Source organism: Drosophila nasuta, chromosome 3 (assembly GCF_023558535.2).
Source record: "Drosophila nasuta strain 15112-1781.00 chromosome 3, ASM2355853v1, whole genome shotgun sequence".
NCBI lineage: Eukaryota > Metazoa > Arthropoda > Insecta > Diptera > Drosophilidae > Drosophila > Drosophila nasuta.
The window spans coordinates 32,404,202-32,427,715 of NC_083457.1; the positions used below are offsets into that span (position 1 = coordinate 32,404,202).

At 37.1% G+C, this 23,514-nt stretch overlaps 1 protein-coding gene across 18 annotated transcripts in view; it reads right to left on the minus strand.

The window, feature by feature from the left end:
- LOC132788814 (potassium channel subfamily T member 2) overlaps positions 1 to 23,514 on the minus strand; it is a 145,605-nt gene that overhangs the window by 19,725 nt on the left and 102,366 nt on the right. For 15 of the 18 annotated variants that reach the window (XM_060796419.1, XM_060796427.1, XM_060796418.1 and 12 more), the window contains 13 exons: positions 11,542 to 11,621; positions 10,318 to 10,417; positions 10,062 to 10,260; positions 9,930 to 10,004; positions 9,787 to 9,870; positions 8,896 to 8,990; positions 8,606 to 8,789; positions 5,584 to 5,847; positions 5,238 to 5,416; positions 4,899 to 5,039; positions 3,096 to 3,245; positions 2,567 to 2,820; positions 639 to 1,058 (listed from right to left, as the gene is read on the minus strand). In XM_060796419.1, the coding sequence (XP_060652402.1) occupies positions 639 to 1,058; positions 2,567 to 2,820; positions 3,096 to 3,245; positions 4,899 to 5,039; positions 5,238 to 5,416; positions 5,584 to 5,847; positions 8,606 to 8,789; positions 8,896 to 8,990; positions 9,787 to 9,870; positions 9,930 to 10,004; positions 10,062 to 10,260; positions 10,318 to 10,417; positions 11,542 to 11,621 (2,225 nt within the window). Of the gene's footprint in view, positions 1 to 638; positions 1,059 to 2,566; positions 2,821 to 3,095; positions 3,246 to 4,898; positions 5,040 to 5,237; positions 5,417 to 5,583; positions 5,848 to 8,605; positions 8,790 to 8,895; positions 8,991 to 9,786; positions 9,871 to 9,929; positions 10,005 to 10,061; positions 10,261 to 10,317; positions 10,418 to 11,541; positions 11,622 to 16,603; positions 16,711 to 23,514 lie in introns of those variants that run through there. The other 3 variants (XM_060796428.1, XM_060796423.1, XM_060796430.1) reach the window with 3 other exon arrangements.

Genomic DNA, 23,514 nt, shown 5'->3' on the forward strand with positions numbered 1-23,514 from the left:
CACAAATAACCCGAAAGTAAAATAAAGAACGATACGAAGAAGAAGACAACGGGGTGCAATATGAGAACATGCGATAAAAGCGAAAAAGTACAAAAATGTAACAACGAGTGCAAAAGCAAAATGAAGCAAAGACAAAAATAGCATCGCGGAAGTAACTGAAAAAAATATAAAATTTGTGTGTTTCGGCCGGATGTGTAATCACAAGGTGTGTTTGCCGTGTGTGTGTGAGAGTGTGTGTGTGTGCCTGTGTGTGAGTGTAAAGCGCAAGTGTATGTGTGTGTGAGTTACGCTAATGGCTTTTGAATGGCGGAAATGGAGTCGGGTCTAGACTCTAGAGGCATTTACAGCGCAAAACTAAACATAAAGACAGAAAGAGAGCGAAAGAGAGACAACAATAGAGATAGAGCGAAGAAGAGTTTTGCGGGATCTAAAATTAAAAGTTAGTGTATGCTGTAGTCGGTGTGATAGTGTATGTATATAGTAGGGCATGTGTGTTGTTGTGTGATGTGAGTTTAATAAAAGGGCTGATTATATTTTTGTTTTTTGCTTCATTTATGTTTTGAGTTTCTTTCGAATTCATTCCTTTTGGTTTTTTTTTGGGGATGGGTTCGGGGGAAGATTCTTGGAGTCACACTCACGCACAAATAGTGTTGTAAAGTCACTGTCACTTGTTTGTTGTTGTTGTTGTTGTAGCAGTTGTTGCGGATACGAAAACGGTGACGGTGACGGTGACGGTGGCGGATACGAATACGGATACGGTTGCAAGTGTTGCCGCTCGGTTAGGGGCGTGCCTCCGGCAGACTCATAACTGGGACTGTGGGGCACACGAACACAAACAGACGGCACTGGTGCAATTGCCGCTTGGTTCAAAGCGGTTGCTGTTGTTGCTATTGTTGTTGCTGTTGCTGTTGTTGATGCTGATGCTGATGCTGATAATAATGTTGATGATGTGAAAGTCGTGCTAATTGTTGTTGTTACTGTTGTTGTTGTTGATGTTGTTGTACTGGTTGTTGCTTGTATTGTTGTTGATGTTATTGTTGTTGGTATTGTTGTATTGGCTACACATACATTATACGATATATGATCATTTATATACTTTACATATGTGTATCTCTATATTTGATATTTTATATATTGTATATGCAACAACTAAACTGAGTGCAAGTGTCTAAGTATGTGTGTGTGTGTTGATGTGTGTGTGTGTTGGTTGTGTTATGTTTTTATATATTTTCTAGTTCATTGTCGCTCAAATGCTCACAAACAATTACCCAGCAAATGGTTTTTCATAGAACAATTTCAGCTATTTCTAAATGCTTTTTTAGTTTTACTCTTGCGTGAGTTTTTTATTTGAGTTTTTATTACTTTTTACGATAAAAATTATTATTATTGTGCATACAATAATAGTTTTTATCACTCTTTTTGTTATATTAATGTGCAGTCACTAAAAATTTTGAACTTCGTTATTTCATAAGCCATTTTCCGGTCTTGGATTCTAGATTAATATTCAGATCATAAGAAATGAAAATAATTACTAATAAAACAAATTTTTTAAGCTATGCTTATTTTACCATTAAAGAAAATTAATTTTGACTTCACAATTTTAAATTAACTTTTTGTTTGAAATTTTTGAAGAGAATAAGGTCAAAACAGTATGAAAAAGTTCTAAAGAATTAAGCAGAAAATGGCTCAAGTATTTAATGTATTAAGCTTTATTATATTATATATTTTATGTATTATATTTAGCTATATCTCGCTAAGATCTATCAGGAATGTAATATGTACTTTATCAGTTCAAAATAAGAAAGAAATTGAAAAAATTGTTGAGTAAAGCTCAACAGGCAATTGAAAGTAGATATTGAAAAATTATAACAAAAGTTAGAGAAATTCAGAGAGGCAGAAAGAGAGATAAAGAGAGATTCATAAAGATAAAGAAAAAGAGAGAGAGAGGTAGAGAGCAAGAGAGTGGATCCAGAAAATTGTACAAACATAACAAAGCTGTGTTTTTATTTTTGTGGTTTTCTTATTCGATTTAGTCAGTTTTGTCTTTGAGACGAGTTTTCAGCACAAGATAATTAATTAATGGAAATAATAATAATAACAATAATAGAATGCCAAACCTTCAAGACTAAATGAATAATATTAATTAGAGACGGGCACGCGCACACACATTGAAAGCATTTTGTTATATATTTTTGTTGGTATTTTGTTTTGGATTTGCTTGCCAGACAAATTGACAAAAACGCGCAACGAGAACAACAAAATGAAGAAGAAATAATTGAATAACGAAACGAAAGAGACAGATCAAATTGTTTGGTATGTTTTTTCATCGACAGATTTAAAGGCAGCCTTAAAGAAATTGAACTGAATGAAACTGAAAATGGAGAGCAAAAAACTTGTTGCTAAATAATATGAGTAATGTTCACATTTTGCACAAGAGAGACCATTCAGCATTCAAACTCATTCGTTCGTGTTCGCTTTAGTTTGTAATTTCATTTGATGGCACACACACACTTACGCACACACACACACGCACACATACACTCAGAGAGTGTGTCATTGTACCCACCAGTTGCTGGGCCACCGCCTCCTCCGATGGCAGAGCTGCTTGTGGCGCCTCCATCTCTGTTGCTGGCTGCCGTTGTATCCGTAGTTTGATTTTGATTAACGACAAATGCCGAATTCTCCTCCTTGGTAATGCTCATATAATAGCACGTGTCATCCTTTTTCATAATGTGCCTGGGTCCCGGATTCAGCAGTATGGTGTCCTCATAGAATTCCGGCAGCTCAGCCGGACGCACGCCCACCAAGGCCACACCATACCTTAAGTAGTTGTAGTTGTTGTTGTTGTTCGTTGTTCATTCGAGTTGTTGTTGCGTGCAAATAAATAAATATGAAAATATGAAAATGTAAAGCAATTTTGGCATTTTACATAAATTTGTATTTCAATGGGCGTCTAAATAAATATGAAAGAAAGAGAGAGCTGCAAGTTTTTCGTTGTATTATTTATGCCCAGCAAAGCATTGACTCCCACTCTGGGAGTCCCATTCAAACGTCAAGCTATTCAACACAAATGTTAAAGAGGAGTTTTCACTTACTTGCGATGCGAATGAAAGCTGGCATAGGTGAAACTTTTACCCTCGTACTCCCCAAAGAAGCGACTGTCGCCGAGCACAATGTGATAGATCTCATTGCCTGAACACTTGCCATAGAGTCGATGCCATTCCTCCGGCGATTGTTGTCCCTCTCTGTGTGTTGAAAGGAATTAAAGTCGAGGAATTAAATGTGTATTAAGTTTAGAGATTTAACTGTGTTCTCCCTCACTCTCTCTTAAGTTTAAATACTAATTAGAAATTCCCTACTTAACTAATGCGTCAAGTTTTACGCGGCGTATGATTAATCTGGCTTGCGTGTTGAGCGCCCCACAAGCCTCACATTCGAAGCCACAAAAGAACTCGCATTATCGTGAGCATTTTATTTATTTATTTACCTTTTCGCCAGCCTGCCTGCCTTACAGTATTATTTTTAATTTGCGCACTCGACGACAAGCGAAATTTGCATAAAACACAGTTTGATGTTAGAAACATTTGCGCATTAAATTTAATTAAAACTCTCGCACTTCATACAGACGCAACGCAACGCGACGCCTCCCCATTTTCATTTTCATGTTCGTTTTCATTTCCTTCGTCCTTGTGGCACACACACACACAGCTCTCTATCGTCTATAGTTGGAATACCCTAAGCTAATTGTTCAGCTAATCTGCATAAATCATTTTCTGTTAAACTCAAGTTTAAATTGGGAATATTTTGTGGAATTGAAAGAAGTATTTGTTTACGTCTACAATTTTTGGAAAAGTAAATCAATTGATAAATATTTGGTTTAGAAAACAAATCATAAAAACATTTTTCATGCTGTGAAATTTGACCTAAATTTAGAGTGTAATATCATAAATTAATTCCACTTTGAATCATAAAAAATTGAATTTTTTGCAGATTTAAGCAATTTGCTTCTTCACATTGGCTCCAGATTATTAAAGAATTAAGAATCAATATTTTTTTTTGTTATGCATTTACCTATAATTAAAACATATTCATATATTTTTATATTTTGCAGATAAAATTTATCGAAAAGGAATACTATAGTATAACATGTTATATATTGAAGATCATAAAGACTGAGATTGCTTAAGCATGTAGATATTTATTCTCCAACTCGAAAATTTAACAAAGATGTAATCAACTGTAACTGAATCCAAATTATAAAATATATTACAGGTCTCAAATTTGATGGTTTAGTTTGCTTCTTGTTTTATATCAAACCTTCTAAATGACAAATTAAACTACTAGACTGTAGTTGTATCCTTTAGTTTATTCTTTCCTTATTAAAAATGAATAGTGTGAATAGTAAAGTAATACTAGATGCTAGTTTTCGATAGCTTTAGTTTGTTTACTCAACACGAAGCTTCAAGCTATATACTCAACTTTTGCCCAAGTGTAACTAAATCCCAATTAGGTTAGCGGTAATTAAAAAAATTGTGGCTTAGATGGAGCAACTATCGTGTGTCTGCTGATTAAGTCATTGCGACCATCTTAACCTAAATACTCGCTAAGCAGTAAATACGCTCTACACTAAAAATGGCACGTAGAAATGTGTGTGTGTGTGTGTGTGTGTGTATGTATGTGTAGATAACAGCTGACACCAGTTACCAGTTGCCGTGAACTGTGACGCATCGTGGCGGCAAAGTTTGCTGACGCATGTGAAGAACTAAATGTTATACTCTGTGTTTTTTGTTGTAGTTAATTTTTTATGTTTTTTTTTTTTTTTTGTGCTGCCCATTAACAGTTGACTGGACATTACGCGGCTCTTGGGTGGATTTCTGTGTGTGTGGGTAAATACGTACTGTCCCCGTGACGTGTGGAGCAGGAGGGTGACCAAGGTGCTGGCGCCGGGACAGGTGCAGTTGTTGGCCAACAGCGCGTACTTGAACTCATCCTCGCAGACCACGTGTTCGGCGAACTTCACATGCAGCTTGTGCTCCGGCCTGGCCACAGCGAATTTCCGCAGGATATGCAGTCGATAAACACAATATATATATGCATATATATATATGTATGCATGTTGGTTGTGTGGCACGCACAGAGCAAACGCGAGCAAATAGTGAAAGAAATGGAAATCGAATTAACTGAGGCGTGACAAAGTGTGTTCGACATCACGCTGACATCGAGTAGACGAAACTCACCGAAATATTTGAACATACTGCGGCACATTCGGTGCAAAGTCCTTGACGGCCCACGACCGAAGTATAGTGTGCTCATCGGCCGCCGTTTTATCCGCATAGTTGCGAGCAGCCAATATGAAGCATGCCTCCGCCTCATTCATGCGTGCTCGCGCCAAATCGCCGTCCTTCAAACACGAGCCCTGCACACAATCCCCACAGAAAACAGTTGCAAAATTCAAATGGTGAAATGTCAATGCCAATCTCGGAAATTGGGGAGACGCAGCTCCAAAGCAAAAGCCGAAGCCAAAACCAAATCAAATCAGAGGCTTGTCAAATATTTGACTGTGCGACAAACCAAGCAACCAACCTGTATGTAGATGACACGCTGCGCCCAAATGGGCACCTGCAATATCATACGCATCGTTGTGTCCAGCTCCATGGGGCTAAGCAGCACCACATAGAAGTCCTGCAACAGGGGATGTGCATAGAACTCGTTGAGAAAGTCCATTATTGTGTCTGCATGCAGCGTTGTCGAGCACACCACGACATGCTTCTCGCTCTGCGCTCGATGCGATGAGTAGCTGCCTCCCAGCTTCTGTCGCTCCATCCACGTGAATGCCAATTGCTCAAACTGCCGAAAAGATTGAGAGAGAAAAAGAAGACAGCCAACGAAAGGAGTTAATAACACAGCCAAGAACTTTAACATTTATAAATAAAACAAGTAAGAAAGTTACAGTCGAGTGTACTCGACTGTGAGATATTTTGAATAAAAGCAATATATTTTGCGGTATTATTCTCAAAATATACCAAACATACTGCAAAAATACTAAAAATATATCAAATGGTATATGTGGTATATCGATATAGTACCGCATTCAAAATATACCATAGACGGCACGATATACCAGATTGTCAGCCAAAGCAACTAAGACCCCTAGTAAGTAGGCGTTTTTGCCCATACAAAAGTATTTCTTTAATAGCTTCCACAATTTTTGTCTGATCGCAACCAAATTATAACTACTATAGTTATTACTGTATATACAAAAATTCGTAACTCTAGCTTTAAAATTACGCTTGTTATTCGATTTTTTTGATTTGCAGGGGCGGAAGTGGGCGTGGCAAATATTTGAAACAAACTTGATCTGCGTGCAAACATAACAAATGCTGTCGAAAAAAATTATAGCTCTATTTCGTATAGTCTCTGAGATCTATGTGTTCATACGGACAGACGGACAGACGGACGGACGGACAGACGGACAGACGGACATGGCTATATCGTCTCGGCTGTTGACGCTGATCAAGAATATATATACTTTATACGGTCGGAGATGCCTCCCTCTACCTGTTACATACATTTCCTGTCGGCACAAAGTTATAATACCCTTCTACCCTATGGGTAGCGGGTATAATTATAGCTCTATCTCTTATAGTCTCTGAGATCCAGTGCTTCATACGGACAGACGGACATGGCTAGATCGTCTCGGCTGTTGACGCTGATCAAGAATATATATACTTTATAGGGTCGGAGATGCCTCCTTCTACCTGTTACATACATTTTCTGCCGGCACAAAGTTATAATACCCTTCTACCCTATGGGTAGCGGGTATAAATATAACAAAAGCTTTATTTGGTACAATAAATAATAATTATAATTTATGGGGTCAGAGAAGTCTGATTCTCTCTTATACAAAACAAAATTACATATGGCTTTTAGTACTAACAAGTTTAATGTAAAAAGTGCGAAAAAAACGCATCATGATTTCGAAAACATTTGATAAAAGACCAAGTTCTTGTAAATAAGAGAAACATGAAAGAAAGCTGCAGTTCAGTGAGTTCGATACCCGTTATACACTTTCAATAAAAGCAGATCAGAAAGTAATATTATTCTTAAAATATACCGAATTAATATAACAAGAAATACTAAAATATACCAAAATGTATGTTTAATATAACAAAATTTATGAATAAATTTATATAACAAGAAATACTTAAATATACTGATAGCTTTTTTATGGCCAGTTCCATACATTTCTTGTAAGCACAAAGAAATAATAGCCCTTTCATTGTTAAGACCAAATTTCTTATTGTAAGAATAAAAATACTCATCTATTACGTTATATTTTTATTTGTTCTGAATATGCGAACTGTTTATTTATGGCCGTTTATTTTTACTATTATTTAATTAGCATACAATCAATCAATTAGTCAGCTATGTATATTTGCTGAACGTTCTACCTTACGAAATAAATTGAATCGAATGGCAAAGCGTTTGAAGCCTTTAGAACCTTCTCGGACAACAATAAATAATGGTTCATGACAGCTTTACTAGCTGAGCTAGACAATAACTTTTAAGAAATTTCGATTGATATGTAAATTTTGTAAACTAAATTTAGTATTTTTTATATTATTTTCAGAAATTTCGAGCGATATGAGAATTATGTACTCTAAATCTAGTATTTGAGAACTTGTCATTTTTCAGATTAATGATCTTAATATACTATAATATTATAATTTCGTACTAAAGTGATCTTATATATTATTAAAAACTTGATTTTTGTTTAGTGTATTCGACTGTTGACTTTCTAACTTCGGTTTAGTTTGCAGTTTTGCCTCTGTCAAATGTTAGTCATTTAGGATGATTTATCACCCAAAACGATTGACAACAGCAAGCGTTGTATTGATATTGATTGATATATTGAGGAGAATGCAACATGACAGCATTTTGCATAACGCAATTGCATTTTGGAATTGCAGCATTAATAATTTCAATTAATTTTAAGTGCTTTCCGTTCAGGGCACTAAACACGCCTCTCAACAATTTGCTTACATTGTAGCCGATGCTGCTGCTGTTGTTGCAGTTGTTGTTGTTCATGGCTGGTCATAAATTTTTGGTGCGCGACTCGCGTACATTGACATGTAGCTTGTTTTGCTTGCTGCTTGCTGCCTTCTCGCTGCAACCCCCTAAAAGTATGCTACGCAAAAGTCGCAAAAAGCGTTTGATTGATGCTCTTGTTTTGGGGCGGCAGCCATATTGACTGCTGTATAGAACTTTGAAGCTGCTGAGAGTACTAACACAATTGCTCCTTAATTGTGGAAGCTACTCGTTGTTGACCATGACTCATATTTATACAGATTGATGACCAGAGAACTTGTCTCAGTCTCATCTGTTAATAGTCGAATTGATTGATGAACATGAAACATGGCAGCCCTAAGCAGCTTAAAGTTAGTGGGTTTATCTAACAAACAAACAAACAAACGAACGAACGCACACACAAATATTGTTATCGTTATAGCCAGACATGACTGTACTCATAACACAGCTCAGCTAAGCCTGCAGGCTTCGACTGGAGTCGACAGACTCCAGTGAGGCATTAAATGCATTCACTCACCTGCGTGGGCAGCACAATCAGCGCCACACAAATCATGATGACCATATAGAGCTGGGATGGCCAAATATCTGGCACTAAATCGCCGTAACCAACCGTGGAGAAGGTCACAACCACGTAATAGGTGCTCTGAAACAGATTCAAATGACGATGTCCGGCGCGCTGAAAATGCTGAATGCCGCAAACACTAAAACGAGATGGAGATGGAGGGAGAGAGAGAGAGAGAGAGAGAGAGAGGAAGATAGTTTGTGGAACAGAGAGCTATTAATAGATTCAATGGAAGGGTCGCTTACCTGGTGAAGACAAGGCACAACAACGTTGCCGACAATATTGTCAACTGTTGCGACAAAGCCGATTGTGATTTTTGCATGGCTCGATGCAAATCGTTCTGCAAAACATATTTTGTAATTAATAGAAAAGCGAGCTCGACTGTGAGATACCCGCTACCCATTTTGAATAAAAGCAAAGATGTGCGGAGTTATAATATACTAAATTAATATATCCCTAAAAATACTGAAATATGTTGAAGGATATATATGGTATATTTATATAGAACTACACTCAAATTATACTGTAGAGTAAAAAATATACCAGGCATTGTTAAAGAATTACACTCAAATTATACAGTAGAGTACAACTACAGTAATATTGTACTGAACAGTACAAAATATACCATATTGTCAGCCAAAGCTACTAAGACCCGTAGTAAGTAGGCGTTTTCTCCATACTTCACATAAGTATTTCTTAACTAACTTTTTATCTGATCGCAACCAAATTCTCAGGAATCATTAATACTGTAGTTATTTTTCTATGTACCAAAAATAACTAGTCTAGTTGCAAAATGATGCTTGTTATTCGATTTTAGTAGATGTGTGGGTGTGGTAAAAATTTGAAACACACTTAATCTGCGAGCAAACATAAGAAGTACTTTCAAAAAAAATTATATCTCTATCTCTTTTAGTCTCTTAGATCTAGGTATTTATATGGACTGACAGACAGACAGACGGACAGACGCACGATATAGCCATATCGTCTTGGTTGTTGATGTTGAATATAAATGCACATATTGTTTATGGGGTTAGAGATGCCTCATTTTGACTGCTGACATACATTTCCTGCAGGCACAAACTTATGATACCCTTGTACTCTATGGGTAGCGGGTATAAAGATAGAGAAAAACTTACAAACATGTTCTCCAGCGAACGTTTGGCCAGCCAACAGTTCAGGAAAATAGGTATGAAAAGATTGCGCAGCGGCGGATGCACAATCTGCATAATAATTAGTCATTAATTTACGAATATAAAATTGTAATTAGCAGCTCACTTACCGTTAGTGCAAAGGGTATTGTCGTTACTAATTCTAGTATAAAGTGAAATGAGAGTATTTGCTGCCATATGTTGCCCTAAAGAAGTCATTAGAGTCATTTATTTAAATATGATATGCTTATAAGTTGAATTACCTTATAACCTAAATATGTTAGAACCAAAGATTGAGTTAATGACACCATGGCCAGCAGTAATTGTAGCACCCAGAGCACCGTGGGTCGATTCACCCAGAGTATTGCATCCCAGTTGATAATTGGATTCTCCTGGAACTCCTCCTCCGTCAGCTTGGCAGAGATGATAAACTCTGTCTTATTGGCCACTTCGCAGCCATAGCTGAAAGTGCATTGAAAATCAAGCATAATTCATAATGTTTTTCCCTTTTTAGCTTACCATGTTATAAATGTTGGATTTTTATCCAATATCACACGTATTATGTAGAGAACACACGACAGTAACTTAAGGAATAAATCGGCAATTCGTATGCGTAAGCCTTGAAAGAGAGAGAAAGAGAAAAAAGTGGCACATAGAATGATATTTGGGTCAAATGACTAAATTACGAGTATGTTGCAAGGTTGCCTCCCTTTCTATTTCCACCTCCATTTTCCCCAATTTCTTTTCCTCAAGGTTCTTGCTAACTAACCCCAAAACTCAATATTGTATTTACCTACGCACACACATACATAGGAATTACATATATTTACCTGTCCACCTTTATCCAAGTTTATGCTTATATCAACCCATATCTACCCTACGTCTCTGTCTCACTGTTTACTCCTACAATTATTTCCTGTGCTCGAATCAATATTTACTCAACTATATTGCGTCTGCTTTGTAATGTCATTCGCTTTCTTTCTGGCCTTCTTCTTACACCTGTTATTCCAATTGATTCATTTGTTGTTCTTGTTGCTGTTGCTGTTGTGGGCAGCCAAACAAAAACTTTAATCGGTTTGACATAGGTTTATATACTGCAGAGACAACTGCGACCAGCATGAAGTTCTTCTTCTCTCTCTGCTTTTGTTCAACTTGAAGGCAATTCAATTAACTGCTTGTAATTAAGTTAAATAATTGTACAGTCAAGCTTATCTAAGCTAAAACTATCTAAACTCCATTATAAAGCTATTCTAGCTGACATGAACTATTACTGCAGTTGATGAAGAAATTACAAATAATATTATCGATATCGGATGGAAAAAGTTCGGTATAGACAAGCAACAAGAGAAGTTCTTATTTATAAAGAAATTACAAATAATATTATCTTATGGGATGAGAGAAGTTTCCTATAGACAAGCAATAAGAACTGTTTCGGATGTTAAAGGTAAAGCACAAAAAATATTATTTCTATTAGATGTAAGAAGTTTTCAATAGATGTTCTAGCACTTGAAGCAGATTCCCAAGAAGTTACCCTTAAAATAAATTCCATTAAGCAAAAATCTTTCTTATTTCGAGAAGTTTCTTTTTGTATTTTCACCATTAAATTACAGTAACTTGCACTTTGCTAATGAGTTTAATAATAAGTTGCTTAATGAAACATTGTCTAGACAAGTCAATTCAACATAAACAAATGCTTAAAATAATTGCATATAATTAAGTAAACATTAGAATAGAAATACTCACTTGAACGCTGATTCTTAATGAAATAGAGTTGCAGTCTTTCTTTGAATGTGTTTTCATTCACATAGTACTCCACACGCACTCTGAAAATGATAAAAGACAAAAGCGAATCGTATTAGATAATGCTATAAATGTAATTTAATCGGAAAGCCGCTTACACAATGTACATTGGCTTGGCGCTTTGTGTAACACAAAAAAAAAAAAGAAAATATAAATTGATGCATTGTAAAAATGCTTTTCCATTGATTGAGCAGCTATAAAATGGCAATTGAATTGACGCATCTTCTGCACTCGACAATTGATGCGCTTACTTATCACATTATATGGAGCATAAGACCAGGTTGCCAATGGAAGCAGCAGCAACAGCTACAACACTGAGGTATGCCTCTTAGAAGGTGCGTGCAACGAGCATCAGCCAAGTACATATTAAAATGTCAGTTCAGATGCGCATACACACACCCACACACACATACACACCCACACTCAAGCATGTGTCTGTTGCAGCACGTGGCAGCTGGCTGATGTGGCATGCAGCAGGAAAATCAAATATGATACTAGCATAAAAATGATACATAAAACTCACAAGAAAGGAATTTAGTTTTGCTGAGCGCATGAAAGAGTAGAATATAATATCAACACATAAGTCTTGGCTTATATTAAGCATCTGAATAGTTGAAAATGACAAAAAAAAATTAAATCGTAATTGCTTTTTATAGAGATTTAGTTTGATGTGTTGGTTTTCAAATATTTTTCGAAAATTTAACTTATTATTTAATAAAAATTGTACAAAATAACGTTCTACATTTTTCACTTTTTTCGACTTTTTATTATAAGAATCAGAATAGCTGAAATAGACAATAATTGAGACTGCAATTGGTTTTTATAGAAATTTGATTTAATATGTTGGCTTTCAAAAATGTTTGAAAATGTAGTTGATTATTCAACAAAAAATTCTTGTATAAAATGATGTTCTTAATTTTTTTCCTCCGATTGCAGTAGGCATAATTTGCCATGCAGAAGTATTTTTTAAATAACTTCTACAATTTTTATCCGATCGTAATAAAATTCATCGCAGGAATAACTAACTGAAGTCGGAAGATTCTGTTTAATATTATATATTGTTGCTTATATTTTTAGGTAATTTATTTTACCTTAAATTTGAAAGCAGTGTTCAGTGTTCTTTAATAGATAAGGAGTATGAAATTAAAATTATAATTAGTTATTTTTCGTAAGAAATGAATATATGTTAATAATAACTGAATCCGGAATTCTTGTTAGTCTAAATATTTGTTTAGTTAATTTCGTTTATTTTAAATTAAAAATCATTATACAATTTAATAGTTTGTGTTGAATTAAATTATTTTTGGTGAAATGTTTATTATGCGCTTATTATTAAACGAAATGCATTTAAAGTGTGTTTTAAACTTAGCAACTCAAACATCGAGAGTGGTTTTAAAGCATAGATCAAGCCGATAATATTTATAAACAAATTGGACTGCATCACGTTCTACGGCAATTCGAAATTTGTTTGAAAACTCTTTTTGTTTGCTGCTTGTTGCCGCACAGTTGTTTCTTTATTTATTGGCGCAGCTGTTGCAAAAGCAATTTAAACATTGCGTGCAACGTGGCGTATGGGTAACGAAATAAAAATGTTTTTCAAGCAATTGCACTGCAGCTGACAAGTTGAAGGCTAAAATGCACCGAGAGCAACACGCTCTCTCATATGGACCGCAAAATACTTGTAAGTTTATTCAAGCCAAGAGACGCACTCGTTTATTTGGCCATAACTCGAGTCGAGCTGCGTCGAGTGCTGCGTAAAGACAAAAAAGCCATTTAAGCGGACTGCAAATGAAAACACTTGACTGCTCGTGACAGGATTTGATTGTCCGTCTGTCTGTCTGTCGTGTCTCGAGATGAAAGTAGTCGGACTCGACTGGACTCGACTCGCCTCGAGTTGAGTTGAGTTAGGACTCAAGTAATTAAAGGTGACGCATTTGCCTGTTTTTGTTCGAGACAAAAGAGCATTCAATTTGGCACCTTTCTGTGTGTGTTGTTTCATGGGTGTTGCTGTTTCTGTTTCTGTTTAAGCACTCAAAGATATTAAGGCTGAGAACTAGACAAACAAACAAGTACTCTGTGAATATTCATGTCAAGGTTAACGCACGCTCAGATAAAGCGTGGGTTCGGTCAGCTTCTTCCAGCTCCAGCTCCTTCTTTATGTATGCCGGAATAAATGGCACCCGTGGGGAGCTGAGCAAGTGGCAATGACTGCAGTGCGTGGCAAAATTAACAGCTCGCTCGCAAGTGACCAATCAGTTATGGCACACAGCCACACTAAGAAGAAAGAGAGAAACCGCACTGCATACAATCAACTCTGACCTTGCCAGACGGAAATTCGCTGACGCTTTTGGCGGGTTCATTCCACTTCCACTTTGGCCATTGAACGCGGCAAAATAATTTCGCTGCAGCTGGTTATAAATTTTCGGTTTGTGTTCAGTTTGCAACGCTTCGCACACTCGCAATGCCAATCAAAGGGCAACAAGCTGATCCCAGCTGACAACACAACATGCAACATGGCATCTTAAGCATTTGATGCTGCCACCCTTTGGGGGTGCCACAAACAATGCCAAAGTTCAGCAACATTCACAGCATTCAGTTGAACTCAAGTCGGAGACTTTGTTGTGGCCCGCAGCTTTAATTTCAGCAACTAACCAAAATGTGTAAGCTTACAATAATATTTGATGCTCCAATGACATTTGTCCTAAGCACTTGAATATGATTGCACATAAGAGCACATAAAAGGCTTTAAGCAGCCGAGGAAGCGCAGAGTTGATTGTGCTGCCAGCTCGAGAAGTTGATGTCTTCTTAAGTCTTTAAGTTGCCTTTCAACTTTCAACGCAGTACAATGACACTGCTCACAAGTGGTTGATTACAATTTTGACAGAGAAGTGTAAACATAAGCTTGTTAGTTTCTAAAAAAAAAAGAAAATGCTCTTTATTATGATATGTCTTGAGGGTATTTCCTAAGTAGATGGAAAGAAAATATAAAAAAAGGTTTTTTTTACTCAAAGAGTTGCTCGCTTAATTGACTAACTTTTGGTGACTTTTATAAAAATAAGAATAAAGTATTAGTGCTGCCTTCTTTTTAAAAACCAAGTGACTTGGCAAAAGTTCGCAATCCGATGAGGAAAAGCTTTGAAAGAGGTATTTATTTAAATGTTTAATATAGCTTAAAGTAGAGCTTTATTTGCGCTTCGTTTTCCGTATTTCAATCGATGGCCGGCAACTCGAAATATATGTTTGGTAAATAATTGAGTAAAATAAAGTTTTGCTGCCAAAGTTTGTGGCCAAACGATATGTGCAAAATTTGATGTTTGCCAACAGTGCGTATGCGTAATGTGAGTTTGGCCACAGCATTTGAAACTCATCGCAATAATTGCATACACTTGTTTGCCTTATCAAGTGTTTTTTGTTAGCGACTGAAAACATTTTTGCCTCGCGCTTTTTTGACTGCGATTTTCGTTGAGGCTCATTTTCAAGCACTTATCGTAATGTTTTGCCTTGCGGCGCTGCAAATTGCGTGCTAATGTGTTTTTGTTGTTTCATCATTTGATTATGGCGACCAAATTTAATGTTGATATTGAGTTTAAAGCTGAATCTGCCCAGAGAACTCCGATGCCTGAGGTCCTTTTTTCTTCGCACCCTCTTTCTCTCTCTCTCGTTGTATTGTTTTACCTTTATTGATTTTTAAATGTGATTTACTTTTCGTCTTTTTTTGGCGTCTTCGGCATTTAGGGATAGATAGATTGAGAGGCTCTGGGCTCACATTTCTATTAGCAACAGCATCATGTTTACGGGCGCACAGATTTGATTACAAAACTTGATTAAATTTCACTCAAAACGCAATTTCTTTTTTTAAAGCACCCGGGTACCGAAAAATCAAAGCATAACAAAAGCGTTTCCTCTATGAAATACCTGACATAACAAAGGAGAGGCTCCGTTTTTCTGTGTGTGTGTGTGTGTGTTGTTCACCTCGTAGGCAGCACAAAAGGTCCACGCAACACAAAAGCCTAAGCAGAGCTCTGAGAAAAAAAAAGGAGTTTTTGCAGCTTGATTCGTTGCTTGTTCAATGGGTCAAAATCCAATTGAGATGCGTCCGCCTGTTTGGCGGTCTCAGCTGGTTTATTACGTCGCCAACAACTCTCGTTGAATATGATATGCTTACGGACTTGCTTGCAACGCTCGTTGGACTTGTGTGTGGATCATTAAACAGTCGCTCGAATGAGCTCAGCAAGGATATAAAACAAAAAGCGCGTGCCTCTTAAAAACATCCTGAAACGAAACGAAACTCAACTCAACCGAACTGAACTGAACTGAACTGTTTCGGTTTTGCGTTAAGTGCCCAGCGTGCAGCCATTGCCCAAAGACATTCGCATTGAATGTGGTCCATAAAAAGTTAAGAGCTCTCTCTTATAGTAAAGACGCCTCAGCGAGCACATAATTACCGCAGTCGAAACTGCAGCTAAAGATGGACGGGGAGAGAAGAAAGAAAGAAAGTCAAGCAATGAAATATTTTTAATGTGCTGCTTAACAAATGCTTCCCCGCCCCCCCAAAAGTGCTTTAAACAAACTGAACGATATTTAATTAACCTTCCAGGCAACATTGAATTCGCATTAGATTTAATTTGTAAAAATGTTTTGTAAATGAATCGGGGAAATGTGATTAGTTTTTGTTGATGAACTAAAAATAGACTTTTGTTCTCGAGGCGTCAGACACTTAGCACACTATTGACGTTCAGCTCCCTCTGAGTGATGTGAGCGCTTTTAGTTGGCATTTTATTAGATTTGATTGCTAATGGCAATCGAGTTATGATTGCTACTTAAATGCTTTTCTATTTTCTATTACATTTAGTTGACGCGGCGCGCTCTGCTTTAATATCAATAGAACAACCAATTGAATTAGCTCCAACGCAGCGTATACGTAATTCGATTTACAGCAACAGCAGCAGCAGCAGCAACGAGGGAGGAAAAGACTGCTCTGCTGTTCACTTTGGAATATACGTACCTGGGTATACGATCGTAGGAGTCCCATGAGGATAGACAATTGTAGGACGAGTTGCGACTGTTGCCGGCCATATTGCATAATAGATGATCCATTGGCCAGTCGTTTTCAATTAGATATCACACGCACTCAACTCGCACTCACACACATATGGACTATCACATTCACCCAGTCGTATGCGTGATATTAATTCAATATTTTAAGTTTATAACTTTTTCGCGCTGGTTTTGTTTTTTTTGTTTAGTTATCAATTTTTGCATGTGGCAAATGGAGCTTTTAGTTTAATTGCCATTTGAAAGGGTCGGGGGTGGAGAGGGGAGGGAATATATATTTTAAGTGCAGTTCGCTGTTAGCGATATTTGATTGATGTGACTTGATGTATTTGTGCGCATTTGTTATGCATGTGTAGCGCGCATGAAAGCGCGCCGAGTTGAGTTGATTCGAGTCTAATGACTCCCTTAGCTCAACTAACACTTAACTCAGTGGGTTGTTGTTTCAGTTGTTTCTCTGTTGTTTTAGCCAATTCTTAAATAATTGATCAGTCGGCGCGCGTTTAAGCCTTAAGTTGCAATAACTACACACAATACATCGATTGGGTCTTTAAGGCAAGCTATGTTGGCTGTCTGTTACTTCAGATGCTTCAAGTTTAATCAAAATTGATTGCTTGCCTGCAATTAATTTCTTGTTTGAGCACGCAATTCAGAACGCAGTGTGACGCCTTCACCCAAACACATACTCACAGATTTTGTGTGTGTGCGTGTTTACCAACACTTGTTTGTGCTTTGGCCATTTAATAAATTTATTGGCGTCACAGCCTTGAAACGAAATGGAAGCAAATGGGGAACACTCCACTTCAATGACATTTGCTGAATGTTAAACTCGAGCTTAAGCTTAGCAGGATTCTCTTCTTTAAAATGTTAATGAAAATCCTTTTTATTGCCATTTTGATGTCCTTGACATTTCTGATAATATAATAATCCATTTTTTTTGTTCACTTTATATTATTATTGCACTTGTTAATTGCTCGTGTTTCGGTCACGTACGTGCTTAATTTGTTAAATTAATGGCATTAACACATGTTTTTAATTACTTGTTAAAGCAGTTTTCAATAAACACTTTTTTTCGGTTTCATAAATCAACGTGTCACATTTATATTTAATTTTGTTTTAATTGCAATTAAATTGTTTGGCTTTTATAAAGTGATTTAACAGACAACTATCAAAGAGATAAATTCACAATTTATGTAGCATACTTTTCGAGTGTGACATTTAATAAATTGACGGCAGCAAAAGACTCATGATTTGCCTTGGCAAATGTCTTTGCAGACGACAAATTTGTTGTTGAGATGACAATGCAAATTTTATGATTTCTCTTGATTCGTGACACTCAGCAGCACAACCACAAAGCGAATTTGGTGTCAAAGTGGAAGTCATCAGACGTGATCCACGGCCACTTAGAGCTGCTGTGAAACAATAGGCGACTAAGTGACATATTGACAAATGACTAAAGCACTGTCAAAGTCAACGCAAATCAAAACGCAAATGCTGAGCCAAACAACGCAACAGACGGCTTTCAATTTGTCCATAGACCCCGGACACGGACCGAAGCAGATGACGAGAAGTATATTAAGGACATTTGGCGCTGAGCTGAAACCATGTTTTGTGGTCGCTTCCATAATGGTTTTTTCGAGTTGACTGTTTAAGAAGCATCAAGCAGCAAACAGCAAAGCAACAGCAGGGAGCTTTAATGTCATCGGTATTTCCAATTTACATTTGCTGTCTCAAGCAGCTGCAGTTTACGACCAAGACTTGAGTTGGTTTTTCAATTAAAAAATTCTAATCACAGCGTCTTAAGACTTTTTTTTTGGGAGAGGAACGGGAGCTGCAAGGTCGATATGCAATGGCCAATGGACTCATGCATATTTAAAGCAAAAAACGAAACCGACAAAACGACAAACCAAACCCAACCAAAGCAAACTGAATTGCAATTTGCATACTGTGTACACTTTGCGACATGGCAGCGTACATATTTCTTTGTCATTGTCAATGACTGAATAATTGATGAATTTCCTGTGATTAATTGAAGTGCTTTTTTGGTTTTGATAACTCAGGCATGACACAAGCCGACGCAGCCACAAAAACATACACCACACTCAACACACACACACACTCACACTCACCCATACACGTGCTTGTCACACTTCCACGCATGAATATCACGTATACGCAGCGTGTGCTTATGTTTTATATTGATGTTAAAAAGTTGTTTGTGTTTTTTTTGCACATATTTTTATTGTTATACTTCCGCAACACAAACAGTGTGTCAATCATTCAACATTTTATACAATACTCTCTATATATGACCCTGAAAAGGTAGCATGAAAATTCCGAGAGATCTTTTCAATCATAGCGCAACTTGCACTCTACAAAATTGCAGTCCCATTGCGAGTAGTCGAAAATGATAACTTAAATGAAAAAAGTTGTATATTGTTTTATAGTTGGGTTTGACCCACATGGCGTATGAGCTATTTGTGGACCAGCTATGGGTTGACAGTTAATTTTAGAACAAATATTTGTCTGTGCGCTGTGAAACTCTGTGCACAGCTCATTAGGCATATCGATTGGCAGACAGATAAACAGACAGGTGTTGTAGTAAATGTATGCAAACATTTTAAATTGCTGTAGAAAATGCTTTTGTGAAGAGCGGAGCATTGAACTGATACAGAAAAGTCCCTAGATTATCTGCCACAAAAGGGAGCAGAAAACTACAAAGCAAACAAATCAATTTGCTGGCTAGCTTTTGATTGCTACGCATAAAATTTAAATATATGCATATGTATGCGAGAGCTTGTTACGCTTTTCATTGTGTCCAGACACTGAGGGCCTTTGTTTCGCCTGCCATTTGCATACATCCAGAGCAAGAGAGAGAGAGAGAGGGCAACACAAAATGTCTTAATTCTGCTGTACGGTCTAAGCCGCTGACCTTTGGTTGCAAGTTGCCATTTGCCATTTGTCTCGGACTGAAGAGAAGCGAAGAGAAAGCGCACGGAAGTGCACAAAAGACGTCACAGTTCGTAGACCCGCATTTCGTTTTGCTTTTGCCTTTTTATCTATGCATAAATGTATCCAAGTAAGCGATACACATAAAGCTGATAAAGTTATCTTCAAGAGTATTTGACAGTCGCTTTTGGGAGTTTATTTTTCTTCTGTTTTTGTGCTTAATGTTTTATGATTTGTGCAGCTTTTATGAGTTGACTTTGTTTTATGTGCAGCACATAAATTTTTTCATTTAATATGCTTATAAATTTCTCCGTCTCACTCTAAATTCATATTCAACTTAATGGGTTTACATTTGCTTCCGTTTTTGCCTACATGCTGCTGCACATTTCTCCTTTGCCGTTGCCTTTGATGTGGATTGTTCATTGAACTGCGCAGCTGCATTTTGCCAGTGAATTTCCAAATGTCCAAATTAGCATTACTAGTAGTTAGCTGGAAATGCGAAGGCTAGAAAGAGCAACAGACACACGTTGGCATTTCCCACGCGCAGTTAGCCAACAATATGACCAAGTTGGCCAAAGTTGCGTGTTGCCAGTGTCAAAGTGAAAAACACTTGGCAGGCGGCCAATAAAAAGTGAGAGAGAATGAAGGTAGACAGACGACTGGCGGCACGCCCAGGCGCAACAGTTTAAAGTGGGAGGAAATACCCTCAACAAAAAAAAAGCGAAAAGAACAGCAGAAAATAACAAACAGAAAAAGTTGCGCCCTCAACCCACAGTCAACTGTTGCTGCTTAGCATATACTTGCGAGTCGTCGTATTTAATCGTGCGGAAGCAATCGATGCCCGTCAAATGGGCAATTTGTACAAATGACGTCATTATGTGAAACGACAAAACTGTTTAAAGCGAAACGAGAACCACGACCATGAGCACGACCACGACCCCGTCGGGCCACAAGGAGCAACAGACCCTTAAGTCCCACACACATAAATCAATGCTGTAAACTTGGCCGAAACCGCACGCGACCTTTCACAAAAGGAGCGCAACAAAAATGATGAGGCCAACAACAGAAAAAATAAGTGAGAAAGCAACAGTCGAGTCTGCTCGACTGTGAGATACCCCGAATGATATTATAATAGTGTGGTAGTATACATAAAATATAATGAATAATATTTCGCAAAGATACTAAAAACTATACCAAAGGCTATATTTGTTATATCATTGAAATACTACATTCAAAATATCAAAAGTGCTATCGAAAAAGAATAACTCTATCTCTAATAGTCTCTGATATCTAGGTGTTCATACGGACGGACAGTCGCTGTTTCGATTTTTGACGCTGATCAAGAATATATATACTTTATAGATTTAGGAGATGTCTCCTTCTACCTGTTACACACATTTCCTACACGCACAAAGCTAGAATACCCTTCTACCCTAGAGGAAGCAGGTATAAAAAGAGAAACAAGAGAAAAGTATGTGTAAACTCGAGTAGTCGCAAAACTGAAGTAAGCAGCGAATTTATCACTTGAGCAGCTTAATGGCACTTGGCAAACAACAACAATAACAACAACAAAAGGGGCGAACATACAAAAGCGCATTACAAAGCGTTTAGCAGGCTTTTTCTTGCCTCTCGCCTCTCGTGTTGCCTGTCGGCATCTCTTTTGTTTCGCTTTCAGTTTATTGCCGCTGTGCGTGCATCTGAATGTATGTTAAAATAAAATGGACAACAGCTTTGCTAGCCAAATAGAGACAGAGACCGAGAGCGAGAGCGAGAGAGCTACTCAAGCAACCTGTGGGCCATAAGTGATTGTTTATGTGCTTGGCCAAATGAAGTCATAAGTGAAGGAGCACTGAACCCATTTAGACATTACACGCAACCCAATGAATTGGCCAACATGCAACACACAGCTTCATCTTAAGTTTCATTTAGTTATTTATGAGCATTATGTTCTACGCATTTTAGTGATGTTCTCTCCTTAAATCATGAACTCAGCTTGAGGGCATCCAAATAATTTCCGAGCAAATGCGTTTGATAGTTAGCCAAAGCTCTTTGAGGAGCAACAAAATTTATCTTGCCATTTGCATAAATTGTGAATTAATTGCAATTTGCATATTAGTTACAAATTATGTAGTTCCATAAACGGCCTTTGAAGAGGCTGCAAATGGCAGAAGTCCTATCTGAATCATTGCACAAATATTTGATTAAACAATTGTGGTAGTTATGCACAGATTAAAGTGATTCCTTTGTACTACTAAATAATTGATTGTCTTTGAAAATGATCCAACATTAATTAGTTCTGGTATATTGAAAGATAATTTTAAATAAAACTTGTGCGAAAGCAAGTTGAGCTTTAAATAATATTTCAGTAATGTTACTCGTCTTTTGAAAATAATTTTAAAAAAGTTATATATTGAGATATTGAATCGAATTTCTCTGTTTATTTTTATGTAGAATTGTGCCAGTTTAGCCATATACATATTTTTTGTAATAATATTCACAAGAAATTAAATTTAGCTTAAGCAACTCTAAACAAACTAGCTGTAAAAGTAGAAAATATAAATTCTTTCTAAGTATTTGTTGTTTTGAATGCTCTGTCAAAAATAATTTCACTATTAACTAAACAATTTATTTTCAAATTAAATTGAGTAAAACAACCAATGTTCAGCTTTAGCAAACTTTGCTTTAAGGCAATTAAAGGTGATTTGAATTGAGTGTGGTTCGATTGGCAGCGAACTGTGACAAGCGTGTGTCAAGTGTGGTTCGCTCGACCAAAATATATGTTAATATAAATGCGCACATTTTGAGAATTTGTTGTTTTTTTTCGCTCTCTTCATTTTTTTTTGTGGTTCACAGGCGAAAAAGCAATTTGCAATTTGCATGTGCAAAATTTGGCCAAAGTTCATTGTCATTGTTGTTGTTTTATTGCTGTTGTGTTTATCTACATATGAAATTGGTGGTGGGGAGGAAAGAGGCGTTAAAGGAGGCGGAGAATTATGTGCCAAATTAGCTTATTTGACATTTCAATGAGCAAATATTTGCACAAATATGAAGACGTGTAAAGTGTGTTACGCGCTTAAAGCTGAACGCAAGAGCGAGTGGGAGAAAAAAAGTGTGCATGTGTGTGTGTATGTGTGTGAGTGCGTGTCCTTGAGTGCCAGAAATGGCGAGCTGTCAAAGCAAAAACAAAAATGGCTCTTTAAGCACTCCCTTTTTGCCGCACTCGCATTTATTTATCTGCGCTTGTCAGTTAATTTCCGTTCAAGTAGCCATTAAAACAATCATTGCGGCGCTTAGGCACACACATATATACACACACACATGTCTTACACCCACACACACTCACATACGCGAGTTGATATTGATGTGACAAGCGTCATTTTTATGGGACGCCATTAACAGCTTGAGCTCTGTTGTCACAACGCAGCCATTTAATAATAATAAAATGACTGAATCCAAGTAAAATAACTCAATTACATGGCCTCGACATCGACATCGACGTCAGACGTGGACCGCGTTTTTGGTCTGTCAACAGTCTGGCTCTGGCTCTCGCTCTGACTTTGGCTCTGGGTCTGACTCTGATGTGGTCTGTTCTTTTTCACCCTTAGCTAATTTGTGACTTCAACAGAATTCAATTATCCTACATTTTGCTCTGCGTTTAATCATTGTTGATTTGCCCTTAAAACGAGCAAAGAGACCAAAATGACTTTTGGTAGCATTTTTACTTATTAATAGCCATCCAATTATGTGTGAATATGTGGCGAGTGTGCTTACCACACTTATATAACTTCTACAGCTCTATCTGTGTCGCATATGGCACGTGGCAATTGTTCAAGCTCTACTTTAGTCAAAAGTTGAGACAAGTTTTCACAACTTTTAATTCAACGCTAAGTGAATTTAGTCAGTGAGACACATAAC